The 25,601-nt window shown below is 40.2% G+C and overlaps 1 protein-coding gene across 1 annotated transcript in view; it reads right to left on the reverse strand.

Annotated features, from left to right (window-relative positions):
* CDHR2 (cadherin related family member 2) overlaps nt 1-25,601 on the reverse strand; it is an 87,422-nt gene that overhangs the window by 44,293 nt on the left and 17,528 nt on the right. The window contains exons 4-5 of the mRNA XM_058167849.1: nt 9,477-9,760; nt 252-316 (exon numbers count right to left, since the gene is read on the reverse strand). Of these exons, the coding sequence (XP_058023832.1) occupies nt 252-297 (46 nt within the window). The 5' untranslated portion in view covers nt 298-316; nt 9,477-9,760. The remainder of the gene's footprint in view (nt 1-251; nt 317-9,476; nt 9,761-25,601) is intronic.

Consider the following 25,601-nt stretch of genomic DNA (forward strand, 5'->3'; position numbering starts at 1 on the left):
CAGGCTTTACCAGCGTGAGCTAAACCGGCCCTGGTATGTTTACTTCTAAACAAACTAAACTAAACTAAGCTAAACAAACCGGTATGTTTACTTCAGTGTAAATCCTACTGATTGCAATATATAGAATTGTAGTGCCAGTTGTAACTCTTACTCGGGGATGTCTGTCCATGCAGTGCCAAGCCTCAGTAATGTCTCAGCAGACATGAATTGGCGTAGAATTGGGGGAGGAATTTTTCTACAGAAAACCTTACCTAATGTCAGAAATAGAGAGAAAACTACCCATGAAAGCCAGAGCATCCTGCTGAGGTGAGGAGATCTGCAAATACAAGAGAAAGGAAGGATTAACTATCTTGAAGATAAAAGTGCCTGGTTGTTTGTAAGAGCACATTCGTTGCTGAGAATGTTGTCCTTGGAAAGCAGGAATCGTGTTTCTTTAAAAAATTTATCACAATGAAAAGGCAACAGAGAATTGTGTGCAATGTAGATTTACTCAGATGTCATGTTTTATGTCTATTATGCCTCTCAAGTATAATACAAAAACATATGTTCTCTGGGTGTAGTGGCTGGATAAATGTTAAATTTCATTAGCAACAAAAAACTTCCTATCTCTAACAATGTTTTATGGCATTACAAGCAAGAAAGTCTATGTTTATCACAGAATTTCAATATGCCCTCTTGTCAAACTGATTAACATAACCAGAAAAAATGTATGAAATAAGGAGCATATTGTGCAAGCCGAAGACAGAAGACTAATATACAAACTTATCCACATAGACCCAGAAGAAATGAGATGGTAAAGGGAAAAACTCAATGTAAAAATAGAATACAGAGAGGAAATGTTGTTTTTCGCAATGTATTCAAGAAATAACTTCTAGCAAAATAAAGCACTTAATGAAATACTTTTGAAGCAGTGGAAGTTCAAAGTCAAATTTTTACTCAGTTGGAATATTTTACTCATTGGAATATTGGCTACCAGTTTGTTAGATTTCCAGGAAGGCTAGAGATGACAGTTACTCTTGTTAATGTAAAGGAGCCTGGAAGATTCCTGAAAGGACATTCAGCTCCTGGATCTTCCCATTTCTCAAGCAAAGCCTTGAGGATTTGGGTATCACTCTGGAGCTTCAGAATGATTGCAAGGCCACTCCAACAAAACCATGAATGAAATGCAAGCACAGAGTCATTGTACCCAGAATTAGTTCATGCTTCCCTAATCCAATCTTTGAGAAAAGTAACCTAGCGCAAAAACTGATTGAGCTTCTGCATCTTTAATAGCTGGGTACAAGAGAGGAGAACACAGAACAGTTTGCTAAGCAAGCCTACTAGTTGAAATACCATTGCTACTTAAGGGACAAAAGGGGCAGGAATTCAGGCTTTTTTGCATCTGGCCATGCTTGACATAAATGTAAGCCTACAATTCCTGAGAAATTAACTAGTAATGCTTTGGTGTCCTGCATACTGAAAAATACAATTTTGCAGAACTGGAGCAAAACAAGCATCGGATCTGATATAGTCACATACACTTGGTGCTGGTGGCAATAGGATCTTCTCAAACCGTTGATGCATCTACATCCCTTGTGAAGCCTAGGAGCTCCTAGGCAGAAGGGTGAAAAGGTCAATATCCCAGCTAGGCATGGACTCTGGCCTGCTATAAAACTATTATGGACATTTATTTATAGTAACATAGAAAAGACTGATCTGGCCTGCTAGATGGAGATGCTAACTACAATCTGTGCTGGAAGCTAGTTCCTTATACGGCTAACTATCGTAATGAACTTGAGGGAAGAGATGCAATACTTTACTAGTGAGGTAAAAGAGAAGTACACCTTTAGAATCTGTGAGACAGTTCCTCAACCGAGAATAACAATCCTACACACTATTTTATACCTCATCTTTCTAAAAACCCTGAACAACATGCCATTTCTCATTATTTTTAATAAAAAAATTATCACTAAATAAAAATAAGCAAACTTCAAATATGGATTAGGAAAAATAATGGTTTGAGACTGGGTACAATAAGTTAGTGTTAATTTAATGTCAATTATAATAGCTGTCATAGGAAAATATTGTCTTTCTCACAATATACTAAAGTGAGAAATCAATAAGTAAATGGAAACAAAAGAGTTAGTCATGTACACCACAAAATATTTAATAAAACAGAATAGGAAATTTTTTAAAAATAATTGACATGTGATATTATAATTATTCCCTGTACATTTATTTCCTGGAAAGAAATGGTGAAATCTAAATTCACAAAAATACAGCTTGAACCTGTGACAACTACCAGAATGACAGATTAATAGATGCTAGTTTGTGTCAGCCCCAGCAGGTAGACCAGACAGGAAATGAATACCATGAGAAAACTAAAATTCTGTTTTATCGAAAGTATCTGTAATAACAGGATGTTCTGAGTCCGATTGTGCTGGACACAATCCTCCTCCTTATACTTCAGTGAATTAGGGAGGCATCTGTCTGCGTTATTTCCAAACATTATTCTGAATTTTAAAAACACTTTAGCCCCTTTTGCCTATGCAAAGGATCCTGCATATTTCTGCCAAGGTCATTTTCCTTATTCTCTACAGTGTGGGAGAGGGCCTGGGAAAGTAAGAACGTTTCAGATCCAAGAAATCTACAGTTCTGCTGTAAAACCACACTTGATCCCTGACCCGTTTCTTTCCTAGAAGAGAGTTCCCTATAGTGTTTTACTTTCTCTACACTTAGAAAAACCTCAGGATTGTTTGGCTCCTAGGAAGATAATATGAAGACTGAAGGATTAATTTACCTAGGGATCATAAATAACAATAATCAAATGAATCAACAAGTCCAAGCATCAAAACAATAATAGTAACATATACTGTAAATAGGAATACAAAACAGGTGCTGTAAGAATGCCATTGGAACAGGCTAAGGGTCTTTTCCAGTCTAGTACTGTTTTCAGATGAGATCAATTTCCCTGAGAATAAATGGGAGAGGATATAAACGTCACTTCTTGTTGTTTTCCTTCAATGTTTATCGATCACGGATATACTACCTCAGATCAAGGCAGCTTCATTTGTCCATAGGCTTATCTTCTACAAAGAAGCTTCAGTAGTTTAAAACAATCACTTAAGCTGGTAACCATCATATTTTGTGTTACATAACAAATTATTGATGATAGAAAATACTGAATCTGCTCAAAGTGAATTCCATTAAAGTACATAATTATTAAAACACATAAAGATCAAATGATATTAGGTAGGATGTGAGGGTGGAGAAGAGAGAAACAACCTGGCACCTTCTATACCTGTGTTGGATAATATACTCTCAGTCATAGAAATATTAGCTATTCTGTTGGAAGAGACACAGAATTAGGGAAGGCTGATTTGGATCTCTATGGCTAAGGATAAATGTGATTTTAAAATGGTGCAGAGAACTGCCTTTGAAAACAATATTCTTGATTAAATCAGCATCAGGAACTGAAAGCAAATACTGTATGTGCTAAAATTTATTATCATATATGCTTCCCATCTGACCAAAAATGCCACCTTGGGTGGAGCTAATAGGAGCTAAACTCCTTTGGTTGTATGGCTAGTATACTTAAGCACCTCAGCTCTTTTGCAAGCAAGAATTCACACAAGATCTACAGTAACTCAGGCAGGCCTACTACCACAGACTCCTCATACGGTACATACCATCCCATTGATCCTGAAGGATTTTGCAAGTTTAGCACTCGCTCCTTATGCAGAGCGCTTTCCTTAGAGGGGTGAGGAGCCATGGCCCCCTTCATGGTTGTAGTAGGGCTGCCTAGTGTCATTCTCGTCCCACTTTCTCTAGGCACAGCTCTGAGGGATAACCAACAGCTCTCAAGTCTTACCTTGAATCATGCAGGCTCATGCGGAATTGCTCAGTTCTTTTGCAGGTGTTGGAAGTCTGAGTGCCTTATGCAGACTTTGGCTCCTGTTATAAATTAGCTCATCAATCATTAACTGAAAGGAGTAGATAGAACAAATCTCCTTCCTTGAAAAATCTTCCTTTTCAGATTGTCGTCAGTGCTGAAGTCTTATTTATGCATTAAATTGTCCTTTATGATTCGGAAGAGAAGCTTGAAACTCCTGAGACTTTACATTACTTCCACCCCTATTCCTGTGGTGGCCATTTCTCTATTTTTACACAGTGTATGCCCTGCATTCTCCTTTCCGGTTAGTCTGACCACTCGGAGACTGTGAGTGATCAGTTTCATCTTTTTTTGGACTTTTATTTGGGATTCAGACCCTCTACTTGGAATTGAACTCACAGACCACTGCACTTTAAATAGCTACCTGTACGTACAATGCATTCCTTAAGAGCTATCCAGGTTCTGGTCCTCAGTGGTTGAAGGAAGGAATATATAGAAGTTCCATCAGAAGGTTATATACATAGTTACAACTATTCCTTTAATGACCATTTTTTTGTTTTTTGTTTGTTTGTTTACATTTATACCCCGCCCTTCTCCGAAGACTCAGGGCGGCTTACAGTGTGTAAGGCAATAGTCTCATTCTATTTGTATATTTACAAAGTCAATTTATTGCCCCCCCAACAATCTGGGTCCTCATTTTACCTACCTTATAAAAGATGGAAGGCTGAGTCAACCTTGGGCCTGGTGGGGCTTGAACCTGCAGTAATTGCAGGCAGCTGTGTTTAATAACAGGCTTCTTACAGCCTGAGCCACACCGCGGCCATCAGTAATTTTTTCAGTTAGAACTGAAAAAAAGTGACTTATAACCGTTTTTCACACTTATAAACTATTGCAGCATCCCCATGCTCACGTGATCAAAATTTGGGCATTTGGCAAATGGCATGTATTTATAAAAGTTGAACTATCTTGCGTTCATGTGATCATCATTTGTAACCATCCCAACTGGCTTCTGACAAGCAAGTGGGAAAGCCAGATTTACTTAATGACCACATGATTCACTTAACATCTACACTGATCTGCTTAACAACTGTCTTCCTTAGTAATGGGGTTTGACTCAATTGTGGTCATAAGTTGAGGACTACCTGTTTATGATCCACCTTCCTTAAAGCTCCGAGAGCAGAAAAATAAAGATACTATTTCATGCCCTCATCTGCTCAGTTTTATATGTTTCTCATTAAGCCCTTTCCTTTCCTATCACAAGAAGCTTTTCTGAACCACAGCCAACTTCTGTATCAGGCACAGTTTACAATTTATGGCCCTGCCTCTGTTGAGTGACACATCAGCCATTAGAGGATCTTGTTTGCTGGATGCTTTGTGTCATCCAGTTTTCAAAGGGAGGAAGGAGGGAATGGCAGATCTGCCAAAATCAATCACTGTAGGGGGAGAATTATCCAAAAGGATGTCCCACTGTCAAGGAAAGGAGGAGAAGAAGGTGCCTGCACTTTTCACCAGCCTCAGTGAGAAGCCTCCAGAAAAACACTTTGGAAGACAGGATCACAGTTAGCCTAATTCCAAGGGCCATTGCAAAGAATCACTATAGATCCCAGGGCAGTGGTGGGTTTCAATTTTTTTTACTACCAGTTCTGTGGGTGTGGCATGGCTTGGTGGGTGTGGCTTGGTGGGCATGGCAGGGGTAGGATACTGTAAAATCTCCATTCCCACCCCACTCCAGGGGAAGGTTACTGCAAAAATCCCCATTTCCTCCCAATCAGCTGGGACTTGGGAAGCAGAGAATAGATGGAGGTGGGGCCAGTCAGAATTTTTACTACCAGCTCTCCGAACTACTCAAAATTTCCGGTTCTCCAGAACTGGGCAGAACCTGCTGAAACCCACCTCTGTCCCAGGGACTGCAGTCTTCCCATTCCCTGGTGTGGGGCGTGGAGAGAAAGAGAAGAGGGTATCAGAAAAAATACTAAATGCTCCAAAATATAAAGAATATGTGGCTTCACCCTGTCTTGGTTCTGACCTCCCCCTTTGCGCTTGCTATCTTCACCACTGCCCTGGGATGCAGCTTTCAGGAGATTACGGCTGACAAAAGGCTGCCTTTTGAATCCACAGATTCCAATTTCTCTGGGTCACCAAGTCTTCTTTCTGCCCGTCCCACTTCCCCTCCCTTTCTTTTCATTGTACATGAGCTCTCAAGCAGAAGATGAATCACTGGCTTGTGTGTTTATTTCAGCCATAAACATCTAAAGTACAATATATTTCACAGGGTTGCCTTTCCAGCTGAAATGCAGCTTCTTACACAGTACTGGTTGCTACTGATGGGCAAAACCAACTCTATTTTCAAGCCTTCCCATCCTTTTGTCCTCCTCTCCATAGCAATAGCACTTAGACTCATGTACCGCTTCACAGTGCTTTACAGCCCTCTCTGAGCAGTTTATAAGAGTCAGCATATTGCCCCCAACAATCTGGGTCCTCATTTTACCCACCTCAGAAGGATGGAAGGCTGAGTCAACCTTGAGCCTGGTGAGAGTCAAACTGCCCAATTGCAGTCAGCCGGCAGTCAGCAGAAATAGCCTGCAGTACTGCACTCGAACCACTGCACCACTGTGGCTCTGTAGCTTTCCTCAGGCCCCCTTTTGGCAGCTGCCCCCTTTCTCTGACTGCTATTAATGGTCTCCCTCCACCAACCCATCCCAAATAGTGGCCTTCTCTGCCAGTGCAGCATTTTCACGAACACGTGAATCAAGAACGCGTGAAGTGTTAATACTACTTTTTAATGCCTTAGTAAGGCCACACTTGGAATATTGCATTCAGTTTTGATCACCACAATTTAAAAAAGATATTGAGACTCTAGAAAGAGTGCAGAGAAGAGCAACAAAGATGATTCGGGGACTGGAGGCTAAAACATATGAAGAACGGTTGCAGGAACTTGGTATGTCTAGTTTAATGAAAAGAAGGACTAGGGGAGACATGATAGCTGTGTTCCAATATCTCAGGGGCTGCCACAGAGAAGTGGGAGTTGGGCTGTTCTCCAAAGCACCTGAGGGAAGAACAAGAAGCAATGGGTGGAAACTGACAGTTAGAACAATTAATCAGTGGAACAACTTGCCTGCAGAAATTGTGAATGCTCCAACACTGGAAATTTTTAAGAAAATGTTGGATAACCATTTGTCTGAAATGGTGTAGGGTTTCCTGCCTGGGCAGGGGGTTGGACTAGAAGACTTCCAAGGTCCCTTCCAACTGTTATTATGAATTTATGAATTCACACTTACTGCCTTTGTCACTTGCTGTCTCTTCTTCCTTCACTGTGCCCTTAAGCCCTCATTTAAATTCTGTAATATGTCTGTAGAAATTAAAGATGGCCTATAACCCCTTTTGATTTTCTCCCCCCCCCATCTCCATTGTACTTTCTTTCAGGTGTGTAGAAAGAGACTTTCAATAACTCCCGTTTTCCTTGTAAGAGGATCTACGGCATGCACCCAAACAGTTTCTCTTGTCACAGCATGGGTCAAATGATGTCAAGATGACATCCCTAGCTGTGGAATTGACGGTGGGAAAATGACTACCTTAGCCCAGACTCCTGTGTTTCTGCTTCATGGTTGTGCTCACTCGTCAGCCTTGAACTCTGAGCCCTGCCTAGGCCAGAAACACCAGCAAAGCGGCAAGGCAGATTTCCTCAATTTGCTGGCTTATTATGCTTTTGACTACACACTGAAGTAACTGACAAGCAAGACGATTTGTCAGGCGGGGTCTTCTCCTGTTGTGCGGTGGGAGGGGGGCAGCGTAGTTTCCCCAGTGACCTACTTTCAGGAACAAATGCAGATTGTGCAGTTTCCATTCAGGCATAAATTGAGGGAGGCCTGAGCAAATGAGAGGTTCGGTGAATGTATCTTCCTAGCTTCTAATCACTAATATTCTAGTGTGTTATTAGCCACACATCAACCCAAATAAGACTCCTTAGGTTTCCTTCTGCAAAGCCCCCAGAATCAAATGAAGAAGTATACAATTTATTTTTATTTATTTATTTTTTATTTTATTTATTTGTCATAACACCATACATAAGCATGAAGCAACAGTAGGACAGGAACGGTAGGCACGTTTGTGCTCTTATGCACGCCATCAAAATGGCAACTTCCCATAAAAGTTGCAAAGTCTTAGAAAGTGAAGAAATAAAACATAATGAAATCAAAGCAAACTGTTAAATTTATAATGGCAAAAATAAAAATGAGCCTTAGGCTGCAATCCTTTGTCTGCTTATGCAGGTGGAAGCTCCATTAAACAAGCCTGATTTTGAGTGACGTGACTATTAGACTGCCCTGCTAATTACTTTAAGATAAGAAGTGAGCAAAGGCAGCTTGACACTTAAGTGTGATTAGTAAGACAGGCTTTTATTTTGGTTTGGTTTTGGTTTTAAATACCAAAGGGCTATTTTCTTCCATTTCTTAATCCAAGTGGGAAAGGCTTCCCATCTTCCAGTTATTGTAGGCCTATACCAGGGGTGAAATCTAAAAATTTTCCCTACCGGTTCTGTGGGCGTGACTTAATTGGTGGGCGTGGCCAATAACAATAAATAATAAAAATAATAAACAAAGTATAAAAAAACAATAAGAGGTACCAAAAACCAACTTTCACACTTCACACAGCCACAAAAAGCTCAAAAACCAATTTTCACACTTTACACACACACAACTAACACACACACACAGCTTTCTGAGATTTTGTGTGATTTTGTGTGTTTGTGTAGTTAGAGTGAAACACTACAGAAACACACCAAATCTCAGAAAGCTGCACAAATATTTTATTTTATTTTATTTTATTTATTACTTTACTTTATTTTATTTATTTTATATTTTATTTTATTTTATTTTATTTATTTTATTTTATATTTTATATTTTATTTTATATTTTATTTATTTTATTTTATTATTTTATTTTATTATTTTATTTTATTTTATTTATTTTATTTTATATTTTATATTTTATTTTATTTTATATTTTATATTTTATATATATATTTATTTTATTTTATTTTATTATTTTATTTTATTTTATTATTTTATTTTATTTTATTATTTTATTTTATTTTATTTTAGACTTCAAATCCCAGAGTTCCTCAGCCAGCCAGTTGATCACCGAGGAAATAGATTAGCTGAGCGATTGATTCAGTCTAGCTGAAACTGAAACTGCTTCGGGCTGTGGCCATGCGTTCCTCAGTAATCAGGTAAGTACCTTAGAATCTCTACCCTTACTTATAGAAAACATGTTTTCTACAAGTAAGAGTACAAGTAAGGTTCTGCTGTTTTTTACTTTTAAAAGCCTGTTTCGGCTGAAGCAAAACCGGCTTTTAAAAGTAAAAAAAAAAAACCCTCTGCAGATGGTGCGGCTCAGCAGAGGCGGGGGGCGGGGCCAGGGATTTTTGCTACCAGTCCTCCAAACCAGCAGCTGCCATCGCGCGATCCCGTCCGATCCGGGAGCATTTCACCCCTGGCCTATAGCCTTCTTTTCCCTGACCAAAAAATGACCACAAAATGTTGGCAGAGGCTAACATCATCCGGAAAACTTTTGTCATAATGGCTGTTAATGTGACACAATTACCAACCTGAACGAATGGCATCTTTATTATTTTCTTCTTAGTAGTTTTGTGATGGTTTTGTTTCTTCTTCTGTCACTGTGGGAAAGAATGTGAGGTGAGAAAGTTATATGCTGTTCTTTCTCTTGATGAACGTTTCATCTTCACCTTTGATGGGGCAGCTCGCTGGCTGGAAATAGGAAATTGCCCTCACTGTTATCACTCAGGCTTGGAAGATTGACCATTTATTTATTTTGACACACTTCACGCACAGCTAGGTTGTAGCACAGTTGGGAAGACTGCTCTTTAAAAATCTGCAAAGAAAAAAGAAACACCTGTGTTTGCTCTGACGAGTTACCAAGGGTGTTAAATCAGTGTTCTTTCCACTGGAAAGGCAGACTTTTTTTCAACATTAAAAGGTGAGGATAGCTTTTAAGAACACCTTTTAAGTATTCTTAAGGATGAGAAAGGAGACCAAAGCATTTACGAGAGTGAAAGAGCTTCAGAATTCCAGAGGAGCCAAGAGATCCAAAGGCAAAACCAGCAGCCATGACAATACATAATTAACAAGGTGCACCTCTATAGAGCAACCTGGCTGCCAAATGCCATGTTTTGTTTTCCATTATTTCTCTGAGGTTGATTAAGTGACTTTCTTGGGTTTGTCCTTCTGCAGTGCACATTCCCTTGGAGAGAGTGAAAAATCAGGTGATGAAGTGAAAACCTGTTTTGAAAGTTGATGAAATGGTCTAAACAAGGAGCCCTCAGCAGGGTGAATGGAATGAAAGATAAAAGCGATAACTGTGATCTGGGATGTGACTGAAGCTAGGAAGACCTGGAAGGGGAGTTTTAACACTTGTACTTGAATGAAAGGGATCTGTCAAGGAATGGAATAGAAACAAATACAATGAATATTAGTATCTGAATAAAAAATGATGAAAACGTAAGAGTTAAATACTGTATAAATGTTGGCTACATGTGTACTGCACCTGGAGAAATGTTAAAATATGTTTGTGTTTTGTTAGGAGAAGGTATATCACATCTCATATATGTTCAAAGACTACATTTGTGCCCGATGATTGGAAAAATGTCAGTAGTATTCCCTTAACTAGGAGAAAAAAGGGATAAGAGCAAATACAAAAACTACATGGGAGATTTTGTTAATTGCCTCAGAAAGTGATGGAGAGGGTACAAAGGAAGTGAAAAGGAAGTGCAATGTAGCACATGTCAGGCAGGTGCTGTGCAGACCAAATTTTTGCTCTTTAGCTGTCATAAGAAATGTTAGAAAAGGGTGTTTTGTATGTTTATTGATTTAAAGAGTATGAGTATGTGAATAGGATTGAATTAAGGAATGTTTGAGTGAATATAAAGTTGAAGGCTGGTTTTGAATTTGATGAATGGTGAAAGTCAAACATGCACGAGAATAAATGAAATATTTTGCAAATGATTAAACCCAAAGAAAGTATTTAAAAATAATATGCCATCTTCCTATGATTATTAAATGTATTTTGGCAATGAATGCATAAAGAAAACAGAGTGATGTTAAAGATATGGTTGTTGGAAATATGCATGGACAGATTCTTTTAAACATAAATGACATTGTACAATGACTGAGAACCTAAAAGATTTTCAGAAAGTGTTGAAAAATTGTATTATGCAGTGAGAAGTATGGATTTGAAACTTAATATTTCAAAGATTGAGAAAGCTATGTTTGATGAGGAAGATGGGAGTGAATGATTACAAGTTATAAATGATAAAAGAATAAGTAATTGGTCCTCATTTAACACTCATTCTGTGATTGTTCAAACTTATGACAGTGCTAAATATGTGGTACTAATGACCAGTGCTCCTTCAGTCATGAGTGTGATCCAGATGTTTGGCAACAGGTCTGGGTTTCTGCCCATTGCAGCATCCTAAGTTCACAGAATTACACTTTGCCACCTTCTCTCCTGGTACCCCAGAAGTAAAGTCCATTGGGGAAGCCAACAGAAAGTCAGAACTTGCAATTACCTGAGGTCCCTGCTTAATAACGAGCAGTGAGTTGCTTCATGATGGTAACCAGAATATGCTGGAACAGCCAGTGTTGAGCATCATGGTTATGTGATGCCATGTGTCAAGGTTCCAGAAAAACCTCTTCTGCATAAAAAAAACTCAGAAGCCATAGTTTTCCAGAGTTCTTTACTAGCATGAGGAAACTGGCACACGATGAGTGAAATTCCAAAACTGAATTTCCGGATTCTTTTCCCAGTTATACAAACTCCAAGAGTCCCACCCCCCTGACCCCTTTGATGGTCACATGGTCACGTTCTCCCAGTTCATTCGAATATCTTCTTGCCACTCTTCCTGCAGATGTGAACACCATCCGACCTTGACCGCTTGAAGAATGTTACCATACCCCTCAGCCCCCCTTCCTCCCCTCAGGGGAAAATGTGGCAGCGTCTGGAACCCTAAAGTCTAATATGGTTTCCAGGCCTGACAGGCGTCCCCCCTTGGAAAAGAAGCTATATCCTAGGAAAGAAAACAAAGAGTCGATAAAGAAGAGTGTCAGTGGTCCACACTTCCCTTATACCCCCCCTCCCCTCTCCAAGAGGTTTTTTAGGTTTGTCAGGGAAAGTGTTGTGAAATTGTTTAATCAAATTGTCCGCATTTACTTTCCAACTTTTGACCCAAGTAGATTCAGATAATGGATATCCCTTCCAGTGGAGTAAATATTGTAATTGACCTCTGTATAGTCTAGAGTCAAGGATTTTCTTGATTTCATAGTGGGTTTCACCTTGGATTATCAAGGGTGGTGGGGGAGCGGCAGGTTGGGGCCTCAGACCTCTGTCTAGCAGGTTTTAATAAGTTGGTATGGAATACCAGATGTATTTTACCGAATATTTGAGGGAGCTTGAGTTGGACGGTAATGGGATTAATAATTTTTTCAATGGGGAAAGGACCCAAAAATTTTGGACCGAATTTTCTGCTGGGTATTCTCAACCTCAGATACTTAGTAGATAAAAAGACTTTATCTCCAATGCGAAAAGGGGGTTGAAGGGAACGGTGTTTGTCAGCTTGGGCTTTGTAATTCCGAGCTGTCACAGCCAGGGCCTTTTTTGTATTTTCCCAACCTTTTTTCAACAAATTCATCCAGTCCGTTAGGGAAACGGAAGTGGGGGGTTGCACAGGGAGTTCGGGCATTGGAACGAAGTCCATGCCGGTGGTTACTTGAAAAGGGGTTAACCCCGTGCTGCTGTGTACAGCATTATTATGTGCGACTTCTGCAAATGGTAACAAATCTGACCAGTTTTCTTGTTGGTAATTTACATAACACCGTATGTATTGTTCCACCATCGAGTTCAATTTTTCAGCCGCTCCCTTGGTCTCCGGATGGAACCCAGAACTAAGTCCTTGAGACGACCCAATGGACCGCAGGAACTCCCTCCAGAACTTGGCTGTGAATTGAACACCCCTGTCGGATATTATCCTTTTAGGAACTCCATGCAGTCGGTAGATGTGTTTGACGAAGAGCTTTGCTAATTTTCTTGCCGATGGCAATCCGCTGCACGCAGTGAAGTGGGCCTGTTTAGAGAACAAGTCCACTACGGTCCATATCACTGTATTTCCCGCACTAGATGGGAGTTCAACAATAAAATCCATGGCAATCTTTTCCCAGGGTCTGGTGGGTTCGGCTACGGGTTGTAGGAGTCCAGGGGGTTTCCCTGGTCTGGACTTCATGGTAGCGCAGGTAGCACAGCTCCGGACATAGTCTTCGACATCTGATTTCATTTTTGGCCACCAGAATTGTCTTCTAGCCAAGTGGAGAGTCTTTAAAAATCCAAAGTGACCTCCTAGGCGAGAGTCGTGGCTTCTCTGTAGTATAGGCAACCGCATAGCGACGGGTACATAAATCTTGGTTCCTTTCCAGGGTATCCCATCCCTTAAGGTGAGGTGTGGCAAGTTTTCTTTAACCAAGCATCGTCAGTGAGTGCTGATTTTAATTCTGCTAGTAGTTTATTTGGTGGGATGTTAGTACTACGGCGTGATTGCGGTCGAGTAAGTGCTTGGTTAGCCGGTTCGCTATCGGGAATCATCGCATGTATTACCTCTTCGCGTTGGCTGTCAAATTGTGGTTTCCTAGATAGGGCGTCAGCCAGTAGATTTTGGTCGCCGGGGATGTATTTGAGGGTGAAATGGAACCGTTTGAAAAACTGAGCCCATCGAACTTGTTTGGGAGAAAGTTTTCGAGGGGTTTTTAAGTATTCAAGGTTTTGTGGTTGGTCCACACCTCGAATGGCTCTTTTCCCCCTTCAAGGAAGTGTCTCCAGGAGAGGAGTGCCCAGCGCACTGCAAAGGCTTCCTTTTCCCAAACTGCCCATCTGCGTTCAGTGTCAGTTTTTTAGATACGTACGCGCAGGGCATTAGATTGTTGTCGGTATTTCGTTGTAATAAGACAGCGGCTATTGCTACATCACTTGCATCAGCTTGGACCACAAAAGGTTTATTCGGGTCCGGGTGTTGAAGAATTGGTTCCATTGAGAATAGGCGTTTCAGGTCTTCAAAGGAATGTTGGCAGTCCATTGTCCAAGGTAGGGGTTGGATAGGTTTGGGTTTGGCGGGTAATGGCCCAGTTTTTAACAATTCTGTTAATGGTAGAGCTACTTCTGCGAAAGAAGGAATGAATTTGCGATAAAAATTCGCGAATCCCAAGAAACTTTGAAGCTGCTTACGTGTGCGTGGCGGTTGCCAATCCAACACCGCTTTTACTTTTCCTGGGTCCATTTCGATACCTTTGTTTGATATCCGGTAACCTAGGTAGTCTAGGGATTCCTTATGGAATTCGCATTTGGAAAGTTTGACATATAGCTTGGCCGCTAGGAGCTTTTTAAGGACTTGTCTGACCAATTTGATGTGTTCTTCGATATTGTTTGTGTAGATAAGAATATCATCTAAGTAGACAAGAACCCCATTGTAGAGGGGGGGGGTGCAGGGTTTCATTAATTAGTTGCATAAAAACAGCTGGAGCTCCTTGGAGGCCAAAAGGCATGACACGGTATTGGAAACTGCCCAAGGGGCAGTTGAAAGCCGTTTTCCATTCATCACCTTCCTTGATGCGGACCCGGTAATAGGCTTCCCTTAAATCTAATCTGGTGAAAATTTTGCCTTTTGATAAGTGGTTCAACAAATCGTGCATAAGTGGTAAAGGGTATGTGTTTTGTATGCAAATTGCATTGATATTTTTGAAGTCAATACACAATCTAAGCGAACCATCTTTCTTTTGTTTAAATAACACAGGCGCAGCTACAGGTGATTTTGCTGGTTCAATGAACCCTCTGGCTAGGTTAGTGTCAATGTATTTTCTTAGTTCAGACATTTCGACTAGTGTCATTGAATACATTTTGGGTTTTGGTAATTTTGCCCCCAGGTGCAATTCAATTGCGCAATCAGTTTGTCGGTGGGGGGGTAAGAGGTTACATTCATCCTCGCTAAAAACGTCTGATAAATCCATGTATGCTTTAGGGATGCGTGGTTCATTAGGAGATGGATTGGATATGGTGGTTGTTGGTGGTCATTTTGGATAAGGTTTTTTTCGGTAGGGGGAATTGGGTCCAAGGGTCTGAAAGTCCATATAATTTTCCTGAATCCATCCTCCCATTTGATTGTGGGTTTCCATTTGTCCAACCAAGCTAAACCCAGGATGATGGATTCTGACATCTTTGGAATTACTATGAATCTTATAAATTCATGATGGGCTCCAATTTCTAAGCGAACCAGTTGTGTGATTTGGGTCGCTGGAACGCCACCAATCAAGGTTCCATCTACTTGGTGGAATTTAATTGGGTGTTTCAAGGGAAATGTTTTTATATGGAGTTGGGCGACCGTAGAGGTTGAAATTAGGCATCTGGTGCATCCAGTGTCCACAATAGCCTCTAAATCCTTTTTGGCCCCTCCCCCTGGAATTACTAAGTTTACTTTGATAGCAAATGGAGGAATGGGTGCACTCACCATTGGGTCGTTTTCTGCTTGGTTTGAGTCGTCAGGAGGTGAATCAGATGACAGAAGGTCAGTAGGGAGGTTTATGGCTTGTTTCGCAAAGCGACTGGTATTAGGATTCTTTCGAGGGGGTTTGCGTGGTCGGGTAGCAGTTGGTGGGCGATACTGTGGGAGGGGTGTTGGGGCTAGGCAAACTGACGCCCGATGTCCTAGTTTTCCACAATGGTAGCATTTGATTATTGTTGAAGGCTGAAAGGTGGAGGGTGTGGTTGGTCTTAAGAGGGAGGGTCCTATAGGTGGTCGTTGTGGAGTTGTAGTTGGTGATTGGCTTTGGAGGGGGTTGAATTCTCTGTCCAGAGCGATGGACACGTTGTACCAGTCATTTAGTTGTTCTGGGATTCCTCTGGTGGAGCAGGCTTTTCTGATGTTTTGATCAATCGCATCTTTGAAGTAGTGGAGGAGAAGCCGATCTGGCCAATGTCTAAGATTGCCAGCAACCCTTCTGAAATCCCATACAAATTGTTTTAGTGGCTTGTTACCTTGTTTCATCGTTTTTAAGGTGGTTTCACATTCTGCAATTAGGTCATCATCTTGAAACCGGTTGCGAAGCAGTGCCATAAATCCGTGAACATCGTTTAGTTCTGGTGCACGTTCATTGTGTAGTTGAGCTATCCACTCTGAGGCTAGCCCCACGTTCATACCATCCGAGATGGCGTTGATTAGGCTTCTTTCTGATGGGTATTGATGTCTATATTGTTCAACGTAAGCCTCAATTCTGCTGAGAAAGTAAGCCAGGTGGTGTGGATTCCCATCAAAGGTTGGTTTGAAAGGGGGAGGGGCTCTCCATTTCGCCCCGGGGAAATGTTTTCTCCCGAACGACAGCTTACCCATGAATCGGAGTCTTTGGGCTGTGCTCCAAGCTGACAAGCAGGCTCTACCACTTCGGGTTTTTGAGTCATATCTTCCGATGGGAAGTAGGGGATTTCAATTAAACCGTTAGATTCAAGCTTCTGTGCTACATCCACGCTTTCAGCTTGCTGCTCCTCCATCTTCGCTGGGTCTTTGCACCGCTGTGGAGGTTGCAGAGGCTGGGGCCCAGCACCCCCCTAACGGGCCCCCTCTGAGCGGAGGAGAGGGTACCGTTAGCAAAAGAAAGTTAGGAGTTTTGGAATAATGTCAAGGTTCCAGAAAAACCTCTTCTGCATAAAAAAAACTCAGAAGCCATAGTTTTCCAGAGTTCTTTACTAGCATGAGGAAACTGGCACACGATGAGTGAAATTCCAAAACTGAATTTCCGGATTCTTTTCCCAGTTATACAAACCCCAAGAGTCCCACCCCCCTGACCCCTTTGATGGTCACATGGTCCCACGTTCTCCCAGTTCATTCGAATATCTTCTTGCCACTCTTCCTGCAGATGTGAACACCATCCGACCTTGACCGCTTGAAGAATGTTACCATACCCCTCAGCCCCCCTTCCTCCCCTCAGGGGAAAATGTGGCAGCGTCTGGAACCCTAAAGTCTAATATGGTTTCCAGGCCTGACACCATGCTTCAAAACTGCATTGCTTGCAATGCAAATTCTGGTTCCAATTACTGTAGTTCAGTGATTTATATGATAACCTGTGTAACTTGGGAAAGTGTTTATTAAAAATTTGGAAACGTGGAAAAATTTTGATATGCAATATGCTAAAGCTGGTGGAAAGATAGTGGATAGTACATGGATTGATAGAATATTTATAGAAAAAAGTGAAAATGCCTATATACTGTAAAAGTATCTTTGACTCCTTTGAAATAAAGGTTGCAGAAATATAGCAGTAAGTTCAGTGCAGTGGGAATGGGAAGATGTGTATATGGTAAGAAATAGGCTCAAGAATGAATGGATACCAAGTTAATGTGAGTGGAATAGAAAAGTGAATGAAAAAAGTAGATTGAGGTTATTTGGTCATATAAAAAGAAGGAGCAAGGATTGCTCCATATTAAGTATTGATTAGGTGCCACCAAGGTGTTTTTGATTCCTGGTCACATAGATTTTCTCCATGACAATCTATTCTTAACCTGGTCTTTCAGATCTTCTCATAGATCTCAGCACCATAACTGCATCCATCCACCTTGATCTGATTGTCGTCCTCGTCTTTTTCCTTCCACCTTTTCCAGCATTAGAGCCTTTCCTGTGAGCTAACTCTTCATTTAATGGGTCTGAAGGTGGGATAATTTGAACCAGGTCATTTCTGCTTTTAGTGAAAATTCTGGATTGATTTGTCCATGGTATTCTCGGGTGTCTTCTCTAACACTAAAGTTTGTGTGTCAGATGTTTTTTTCCAATCCGGCTTCTTCAAAATCCAACTTTAGCTTTCAGGTAGTATCATAGTTAAATAGTTTTGCTTTCACAGTTTCGGTCTTTGTAGGCATAAAGGCATGACATATGAATACAGGGTAGGTCTTGATTAGTACAGATAATAAATCTCATGAAAGGGTAGGGTAGCATTATTCAAATCTGCACTATAACCAAGTGATATTTCTATGGAAAATATGTTAATTTGTTCCATCTTGACATAAATAGGCAATGAAAATTTTTAAAGATAAAATTTTATACACATATGAATAAAATATTACAGTGAAAGATAAAAGGAATATATTTTTAATTTAAATTTATAGTTTACGAAGTTACAGTATAGTTACAGAAAGCAAAATAAAATTTAAAAATCTACCATAGATTCAGGCATTCAATCATCTCGCCCTATTTTAGTGTTGCTATGACCACGTTCAGGTTGTTCAATTACATCAAATTTTTGCTCTAATGTAATAATAAGCCTCTTTTTTAAAACTTGTCTGGATTCAGTTTCAATCTGCTAATTAAAAAAGATTACAATCTAGTCCAGGCACGAAGAAATGTGGAAGTTAAGTAGACCTGTTGGAAGGATGGAACAGGGAAGCAACCTTGGATTGCTTGGTAACAGGATAATATTCCGCTTCACTATCACTGACAGCCTCCCTCCACAATCAGCTGCATAGCTGGACCTCTCAGAAAATGTTCACCAAACAGCTTGGGGAGCTTCACATTAAATCAGGCAAGTTGCCAGATCGGAGAGAGCCAACAGCTGTTTGGCAGGCGGAGGGAAGGGGGGCTGCCAAGGTTTTGAGACCGTGGACTCGCCTGCTTTATCACTCAGCTCCTTGTTTCAACTGATGCATGCTCCCGTTTAATGTGCTCCATAAAGTGGGCCAGATGACCCGCCTGTCAGAACTGACCATCTCCTCAAGCCTCCTTCCTGTACCTACATCACTGTTGTAATTGGCGGCAGATGGTTTCCGACTGGCTGGTGACATTCCTAATGAGGGAGGACAGCAAAACCAACAGCTTTGCTTGACACTGTCCTTCACATATAAATTCAGGACACCGCCATTTGGTGGCAAGCCAAAACAGCAACAATGGGGACGGCACATATTATGCCGGTAGTTTCCCCACCCCCACCCCCGAATCAAGAACAGGTTTGCATTTTTACTCAGTAGCAGAAATAGGCAAGCCCTTGAAGTCTGCTTCATGTACTGGAGGGAGGAAGAGCTGATTTTCACAATTATCTTGGAGCCCTAAGAGTTCTTGCTTCTTCTGGAGAACTATATTACCAATTCCCCCACCTCACACCCATTTTTCCACCTGTAGGTCATCCGTTCATGAAACATCTGAAAAATTACTGCTAGAAACACTGGTCTTAAAAACCAGATGGAGGACATAACTGGAATCTTGATTGGAGTGCAGATGTCGTCCTGACATAAGCATATTTAATTGAGAGTGATTTCAGAAGCCTGTTGTCTTCTCGCTCCTCGGTTTAAGTGTCACGTGAAGTGTATTTTTATAAGCATTGCTGACTTGTCTACCTGAGTTCTCTCTCTCAAGCGCACAATGTCCAGTCTGGATGTAGTGGAAAATCTATGCCAGTTACAAGTTCGAGAGGCACATGTTTTTGGCCCATTATGGCGCTACCATGTGAAATTCTCTATAGGGCCTAAAGGACCCAAACCTGCAGAGCAATACAGTCTTTCGCCCAAACTTCCCTCCCTCCCTGCCATAGGTGCAGATGAAGACAGCGGGAAAAGAGGGCGTTCCCCTTCTCACTTCCTACCTCTTACAGTGTGCCTGGGTTGTGCAGCCATAATGTAGCGAAGATGAATCCCTGGCAGGCTCTTTTGCCTTGAAGGGAGGGGTTGGGGTTGAAAAGGAGATGGTTATTTTCAGTCTAGGCTCTTGTTATACTCTCCATTCTATAAGACCCAATCACCTTAACGTTGGTTGATTACTTAAAACCCCTGTAGATTTAAAAAAAGATAGATCTGCTTTGCAGATTGGTGGCACTGGAGAGGCTGCCTGTGTAGTCTAGGCTATAGAAGAACATTCATGCAATGACTATCCGGGTGGAAGGCTCTTCCTGGCTTTAGGAAAAGCAGCTGCCTTTGCTGTTTGGGTATGGGCACTTAGGCAGCAGAAAGTAAAAAACAATTGATTGTGACTGCTCACCTCAGTATTCTTCCTCTATTGTGTTCCATGCACCTCCTTAACAATTACAAAACAGAGATCTGCTCTGTTGTGGGTGTGGCTTGGGCCTCCAGTGTGAATGCCTGGTTTTATCCAACTGATTCTCAATACAATAGCTGGTCCTTTGTTAGAAAAACACATTTTGGGTGGGATGGTGTGGATTCTTTTTTAAAAGGTTTTTCAATGAGTGAATGGGTTGGCCTTGGAGGTCTTCTAGTCCAATCCCGTGCTGAAGCAGATGACCCTATACCAGTGATGGCTAACCTTTCCTGGATTGAGTCCCCAAAGCGAGCACATGCATGTGTATGTGCCCCCCACATGCACCCCCTCCCCACATGCACGGCAGAGACCCAAAGACCAGCTGGTTGTCGGGAGACGCGCGCGCATGAGTGGCAGATCTGAGCTGGGATGACAGCTCACGTGGCCACAAAGAGGGCGCTGATTGCCACAGGTTCGCCATGGTATAGGCCCTATACCATTTCACTGGTTGTCCAGTCTTTTCTTAGAAACCTCCAGTGATGAAGCACCTACAGTTTCTGAAGGCAAACTGTTTCCACTGGTTAATTGCCCTTATTGTTAGGAAGTTTCTCCTTAATTCTAGGTTGCTTCTCTCCTTGATTAGTTTCCATCCATTGTTTCTTGTCTTGCCTTGTAGTGGTTTGGAAAATAAGTTGACCTCTTATTTTTTGTGGCAGCCCCTTAAATAGTGGAACAGTGCTATCATGTCACCCCAGTCCTTTTTTCCTCCAGACTGGCCATACCCAATTCCTGCAAGCATTCTTCATATGCTTTTGTCTCCAGGCCTTTAATCATCTTAGTTACTCTTCTTTACACTTTGTCTCCAAAATCTCATCATCTTTTTTGTAATATAGTGACAAAAACTAGATGCAGTATTCATAACGCGATACTAATACTTTACATGATTTTGTGAAGTCTGTTTATGCAACCATGAATTGTATTAGCTGGTTTTTTGCCCCCAAGTATCTTTGGAGGAGTTTGAAGGGCATTGATGGGTGCTCCGAATATTGGAGTGACTTATAAATTGTGTCCTTTTGGAATTTGAAAAACATTTTGTTTTCCTGGTTTAGTCTGGTATAGGAGATGGGATGGATGCTGACAGAACAAAGGCTTTGATTCTGTCAGTTGAGGCTGCTGTACAGAGATACAGCCTCCAAACAGGCTCACCTGTTGGAGACACCATATTTCTCCTTGTGTCCAAAGGGGAGTAGAGCTGTACAATAGAATCTATGATTTGATCAGTTGAGTGGCACCGGATAGATTCATTGATCTACATTTATCTAATTTGTCTGTAGCACGTTTCCAACAGCAATAAGGCTGAAGGGCCAGCAATTTAAGCTGTGAACATCTGTTGGCTGCTAATGCAGATGCTGATGGTCTTAGTCTCGTACTGAGGCTCATGTCATTGAAAACTTTTTTTAAAAAATCTGTAAACAGGCAACACTGAAGGAGAGCAACTGGAATCTCTACCATGTCCTGTGTCTTTTTAAATTTATTTTCTGTGAAAGATAACTCCAAGTATTTTTTTTAAAATCAGTCACCATGGACTTAGCTATTTTCACAACAAAATTACATTTTTTCGTGAGTTTTGAGCTAATACAAGATGAGTGACTGTTTATAGATAAGGTAATATATTCTGTGACTTGATTAATTAACGTTTGAAAATCTTTTGAATATTCAAAATTTCCCAACTTTGGCAGGGCAGCATATAAAAACTAGCATTTCTCAAAATTGACATCTTTAAGATAGGAGAACTTCAAGTCCCAGAATTCTTCAGCCAGCCATGCTGGGTAGGAATTTGAGGAGTTGAAGTCCATCCATCTTAAAATTGCCAAAGTTGAGAAACACTGATTTAGACCGCGTCCCATTAATATGGATGCATCTATGAAATTTCTGGAAAATCTATTGCAGCACAAATGTGTACATGCATGTGATATTATAATTTTGTCATGTCTTACAGAAATAATACAAAAATAAATCCTTATTGGGCTCACTGAAATTGAATTCCAAGTCAATAAATGTTACATAATTTATATATCTTCATCTATGAGGATGTTCAGACAACAGGAGCCACAGCAGAAAAGGCTTTTCTTTAGATGTAAATTTAGATGTGATCCATGACTTTATTGTTTTGGTAACACTCTTTGAGTTGTAACTTTTTCTCCTTGAGTATGCCCATCCAAAATAAAAAGGGTTGGCAACGGAAAGGCTTGTGAACCAGATCCATGAAATGATTTGTGATTAAGAATACTGTCAGACATGATTTTACTGTAACACAGTTGGGTGACTACAGCAAAGAGAGTCAGGTTGGTGTAGTAGTTAAGGTACAAAACTGGAAACGAGAAGAGCATGAATTCCAATCCTGCCTTAAGCACAAGAGCAGCTGAGTGACTTTGGGCAGGTCAGTTTCTCTCAGTCCTTGGAAGCTGTCAATGGCATACCATTTCTGGAAATCTTGCCAAGAGAGTTGCAACTACTTTAGGCAGTTGTTGAGTCTCAAGACTGATTTGAAGGTGCACAAAACCATAGAGTAAACCTTTGTAATGCATTTGATGTTAAAGAGTTGTAACTATGAACCAAATAAATAAGATGGGGAGGAGAGGCACATGCAATCTAAAGACTACCTATACAACCCATGTGGCTTTTCCACACATACACACTCCCCCACATGCTGAATGAGTGCCGTATTTTCACCATATAAAGATTCTTCTCTAATGCCATCCTAAAGGAGACATAAAGAGATACGTTACCAGTCTGAGGCTGAATCCTATGATTTCATTGAGGAACTCAATAGAATTATCTTGCCCCACAGGGACTTGGTAGCTTATTTTAAACTAAATTAGAAACTTATTTTCCCAGTTCCCAATAAAATGGACTGTGAGCAAAGTGATGCTACTGCTCTTTATGATGAAGTCATCAACCTGGTACCCTCTACCTACGCCCAAATTGCCAGCCAGCATGTCCAGTGGTGGCATTGGCTGGGATTTCCAGGAACTGCAATTTCACCATAACTGGAAGGCATCAGTTTGGGTAATTTATTTTGATATTTTGGAGAACAAATGTCTGTTTGTATCCTTACATTCATAAGATTGCTGAGTTGCCTTAGCAAAAATTGACTTGTAACAATCAAATGAATACTTGCTATAAAGATAGTAATGGAGAGATGATGGAACTGTTGAGGTCTTTGCATGTGTTTTATAGTACTTTTAACAGTTATGTTATTTAATGATTTTTTAATCTTTCTCTACTGGTGGCCAAGTAAAAAATAAAAGCAGCTGCAACTCTAGTTTTCCTTTTATTCAGAGAGTCGATATTCAAATTTCTGATATTTTTCTAGTATTATCCCTGTAATTACAAAATAATTTTATTTTCTAACAGCAGCTAAAACATGGATAATTTCAAACGCTATTTTGAGCTTTTCTGTAACATTTTTGGCTACTTATTTCAAGGTGATTTCTGAAGTGCAAAGTTTTTAGATCTTCAGTATTGAATTTAGTTTGGGCTTTTCGTTTTAAAAACAAACTATATTTTATCTGTATTAGTGCATGTACTACAATGCCACAATAGGATTTCCTTGGTTTATGGCTAATTTATGTGTTAACTCGACTAATATGATTTATTCAATAAATTGTGACAATGTAAAGTGTGAATATGGCCTTTTTTCTTTGTGTAGCTTTGAGCATCAGTTTAATCCATAATTTATTAAGTGTTTATCCTGTAATAAAACTGTCTTTTAAGTGCTATGTGACATAATTTTGTCTGTGTATGTATATTTGAATATTACTGCTTTTCAAAAATTATAGAAAATACTGCATTAAGGAAAGCATAAAGTGACTATCCATCTATATATCTAAATCTTATCATTAAAGGATGTGACATAGACAACAATATTCCAATTCTAATTCATAACGCTTAAGACAACCTTTGTTACATTGGGTGTGGAATAGGGCTTGTTAGTGATTTAGTTTAAATGCCAAAAAGGTGCTTCAGAGTACATAGAGGTGCAACTACTAGTTTCAGTCTAGTTTAAAGAAGTAGATTGTATAGAACAGTTTCTAGCTCTTTTGTAAAATAAGGCCTAGCTACTATGTATGACTGTGGTCCAGGTGTTGCAAAGGAAGAGCTGTGGCCTACTTCTCTTTTCCAGTTCCACTAGGAGAGGTAGTAAGATACTATATATTCTGACACCTCTTAGGATAAATGGCAAATGAAACAAAGTTTATAGTTTTATTTACTGTTCTTGTTTTGAATCCTTAAGAGAGATTTTGTAAACATCTTAGTAACTCATTTATCTTTTAGACTATAATAAGCCGCCTGTGCAAAGAAAATATCATTTTTCTCAACACACACACACAGTGCTGATAAGTTTAATATCTATTGGGTATGGTAAAACAAAAAGCACCACTCAGCTCAAGCCCAGTACATATTCTGTATTCTCTATTTTAAAAGCAATGTGTATAAATGCACACTGTATTTTTTTGGGGTATGTCTAGATACTGCCTTAGGCATATTTAGATGCTGGCTTTGAGATGGCCTCTGGGTAATGATAGTGGTCTTTGTGCGTTTGTCTTCTATATTGCCTCTATGAACATATAGTGGTATAACAAATGACCTTCCTTAAGACAGCTAATAAATATGAGAGCAGATGCTTGGTGCAAAATGGACTGAAGGGCATTAGTGGAAAGTATTCTTTCTTAATCTAGTCTCTTCCATTGTTTTAGATGGCAGCTCTTATCATCCCCAGGCAATGCGCTCTTGTCAACTGATCATTTAATTTGTAGTTCAGTACATGTAGAGGGCATCTAGAAGTTGTCTGCCCCACTGAGTAGTCTTTGGATAACATTTCATTTGGGTTTAACTTGATAGCCTACCTTTTCACAAAGAACTTAGCATTGTCTATTATCCCTTTAACAATCCCATGAAGAAATGTGGGTTTGATTATATACATTAATATGAAACAGAGACATGCAACAAACTATAGCTACTACCCCATTGTGTATAAAGCATGCAGCGTGAACTAGGACCGAGCAAGGCAGAAGGTAGATTAGATGCTAAAAGTAGATTTATAGAAAGTAGCTCAGGAAAGGGTTCCAACTACCAGTTGTTTAACAACATCAGTTAAAATACTACAGCTTCTCCTACACCACTGATTAAATCGCTGGAGAAAAACATACTCAACAGTGTGATACAGATCAGGAAAGGAGATTTTGTTTATGAAACATTTCATTCTGATACTAGTCACAAATTCCTCGGCAAAGTAATTTTATTGCATGTCCACTGGTTATGCTGTTTGGAATTTGGAGAATTTAGATAACCAATTGGGGTGTTAGGGCTAGATTGCTATCAGAATTTTAAAGTTATTTGGCAAGGGTATCAAAAGCAAGGCATACTATATTCCTTCTAGTTCTAATAAATTGGATGGAGAAGGCATCTATTTCAGAAAATCCACTCGGTCAGTGGAATGATGCAATGATCCAGATGATGCAAATTATAGCAATAGCAATAGCACTTAGACTTATATACCACTTCACAGTGCTTTACAGCCCCCTCTAAGTGGTTTAGAATAGAATTTATTGGCCAAGTGTGATTGGACACACAAGGAATTTGTTTTGGTGAATATGCTCTCAGTGTACATAA

The sequence above is a fragment of the Ahaetulla prasina genome, chromosome 2, assembly GCF_028640845.1.
Source record: "Ahaetulla prasina isolate Xishuangbanna chromosome 2, ASM2864084v1, whole genome shotgun sequence".
Classification (NCBI taxonomy): domain Eukaryota; kingdom Metazoa; phylum Chordata; class Lepidosauria; order Squamata; family Colubridae; genus Ahaetulla; species Ahaetulla prasina.